Here is a 2,913-nt window from a genome sequence, read left to right on the forward strand (position 1 = left end):
ATCAATCGAAATTGTATGAGTAGTCCATTGATAGCATCTCGAACAGAAACCATGAGAACGCATTCGCTGGATTGCACCTGTTGCAACTGTATCTCGAACGAGCGTATTAATACAATCGGCTGTGAATATCCCATGGAGGTAAGAATAAGGGGAGATGGCGCTACGTATCCCAGCCGTACTACGTTTTGAAGCCATGGGGGCATGGCTCGCTGCCATGAGACTCTGACCAAAACATTGCCAGTGTGCTATAGCGCTGCGTGTATTACAGTCGATAATTGCACCATATACGCATGTAACGTCATCAGATTGGTTGTTTAAAAGTTTTTGTTTAAAATAAAATCTCGTAAATGCGAAATTCCGCATTTCTTCTGATTAAAAATAGCTTTTAATGTAATATTACGAATAGCTAGCCTTCAATGTAAACGATACAATTTTGTTAATTCAGTAATAAACGTGTATCACAAACTAAATAATAGAAACTGAAAACTAAGTTAGCTATACCCTCCCTCCAAAGCCCCATAAATACATCTTGTTTTTAATACGTACTGGGACATTTCAGTTACGTTACACTACTGGGAAACACTGTACATTACCACCAATATTTACTGAAATACGACACATAGAATGGCAAATCTACACAGTGTCCTGTTTAGGCCTATACTTTACGTCAGTTAATGTAGTGTTAGCTTTTAATTTGGTACATGATGAAGACAAAGTGAGTTACTCAACACTTCGATTATCGACGATACGTACGTATTATACTGAAACGTGAACTTCAAAACTAAGAATTTAATTCTTTGAATTAACATACCTTTTGCAAATGTTTTGGGTGTGTAGGGAAAACTGATGGTGCAGCACTTTCTCGGAGCCTTACTGTTGAAAGCGAAGTTCGGTCTATGTCCTCTTCTCGGAAATGCTGAGAACATATAATGCTCCATTTAGATGCACGCCAATTATTCCTCCACATGGCATTCTCCCACAGAGCTTTCCGACTTTCATTTTTAGGAAATCTAAAATCATACAGGAGAAAAACACGCTATAGTACAAGTACCGATGTAGCACACGTTCATTCACAATGAAGTTGTAAAATCACACTTAACGAGACAACTTACACATGAAATGTTATTCCCTTCGATTTCGCATCACAATCAGAACGATTCGTACATCCGAACACCACACAAGTCACCATAATAGCGCAAAATCCTTCCAAAAGCGAGCGACAAGCCTATGTACACAAGCTTACAGCAGCAATGTTTTTGGTCGGATTGAGATGGCTACCCTCGGCTTCACATGGCTTCGCAGCTGTGACGTCACGGAGTCTTACCTCTATGGAATATCCACACAAAACATTCATCTCTGCACTCAACGCTCCCAGCAGCGGTAACATCTTTGATTATACGTGTATATGTTTTGTTTGTATGTAATGTTCGCGGGGAAGTATTTAAACTTGTGGTGGATGTTCGTGTAGTTATTGGTGTATCATCGTGGTATTTAGGTTTTGCAAAAAGATTCAAAGCCTGTTCAAAGCCTCATCCATATGGCGGAAGTACTCCTGAGTACAGCAGAAAAGACTTACATTTTGCACGGTGTTGACGAGGATTTTAGAACGGACGGGAGGAACAGACGAACTTACAGACCCATCGAATTAGAAACAGAAGTGGTAATTCATGCAAATGGTTCGGCTCGCTTGCGCTTAGCAAACACCGATATTTTAGTGGGCGTAAAAACAGAAATTGACACTCCTTTCCCCGAAAGACCAAACGAGGGAAAGATAGAATTTTTCGTTGACTGCTCTGCAAATGCGACGCCAGCATTCGAAGGCAGAGGAGGTGAAGACCTAGCCACAGAAATTAGTGCAAGTTTGGCAAGAGCGTACATGTCCTCACAAGTTTTCAACCTATCGCCTTTGATAATTACACCTGGTGTTCATTGCTGGAAGCTATATGTTGACATTCTTATCTTAGAATGTGGAGGTAACCTTTTTGATGCAGTCTCATTGGCAGTTAAAGCAGCCTTGCACAATACCAGAGTGCCAAAAGTCGAAAATGAAGGAAAGGATGGTGACGAGGAAATGCTTGTGTTATCGCAGAATTATAACGACTGTACTCATTTGGATGTTTCAAATACTCCTGTTCTAATTACACTTTGTAAAATTGGCGATAACTGCGTAGTTGATCCGACAGCCGAAGAAGAAGCGTGTAGCGTTGCAAGTGTGGTCATAGCAGTAACTGAATCCGGGTTAGTTACCTCAGTTTTCAAGACTGGAGAAGGAAGCCTGAGCCCCCAAACTTTTCGGGATGCTCTAATTGAAGGCAGAGACATAGGCTACAATCTTAACAAGACACTGAAGAATGCATTACTTAGAGAAGCAGAAAAGGGAAATGAAGGAGGAGTGTATGAACCATACGGATTTTTAAAATAGCGGATATATGGAGCCATAGAGTTGTTTTGTGTCATTTAATTCCGTTGTACATAAAAATAAAATATTTAATGACATATTGTTTTTTCTGGTGTGTGCCATTTGTTACCAAGTCGCTTGGGGTAGTAAAATTTTTCTTTGAGTCGTAAATATCACATGATTCGAGGCAAAGAAATAATTTAAGACATAACCAGTTAGCCTGATACTAAGTATGATTTTCGAGTAAAATGTGTAATTTGCTATGGTATCATTTTTGTCAGGCTTGAAACTGTAGGCTAATTTCAAATTGATTTGATTTATTATTTTGTATCCTAGTTTTTGTACAATAAAATAGCTGCATATTTTCCAAAGACATCCTAATACTGCCTCTTTAATTGCCCAAAAGATTAAAATTATTATGTTGAAAGTAAAGTAATGCACTTCACAGGTGCAATTATGATGAAGTGACATTTTTATCAATCACACCAATAGTACCCCAGTGAATTATGATCTTC

General features: G+C 39.0%; 1 protein-coding gene across 1 annotated transcript; it reads left to right on the plus strand.

Moving 5' to 3' along the window:
• The first annotated feature begins 1,374 nt into the window (after positions 1-1,374).
• On the plus strand, positions 1,375-2,496 carry LOC124605802 (exosome complex component RRP42). Its single transcript, XM_047137700.1, has one exon. The coding sequence runs from the start codon at positions 1,538-1,540 to the stop codon at positions 2,420-2,422; it is 885 nt and encodes a 294-aa protein (XP_046993656.1). The 5' UTR covers positions 1,375-1,537; the 3' UTR covers positions 2,423-2,496.
• Positions 2,497-2,913: the final 417 nt, after the last annotated feature.

Source organism: Schistocerca americana, chromosome 3, assembly GCF_021461395.2.
Source record: "Schistocerca americana isolate TAMUIC-IGC-003095 chromosome 3, iqSchAmer2.1, whole genome shotgun sequence".
Classification (NCBI taxonomy): domain Eukaryota; kingdom Metazoa; phylum Arthropoda; class Insecta; order Orthoptera; family Acrididae; genus Schistocerca; species Schistocerca americana.

Bases quoted from the DNA above. Each gene is read 5' to 3' on its own strand.
- LOC124605802 (XM_047137700.1), top strand. From the start codon at position 1,538: ATGGCGGAAGTACTCCTGAGTACAGCAGAAAAGACTTACATTTTGCAC.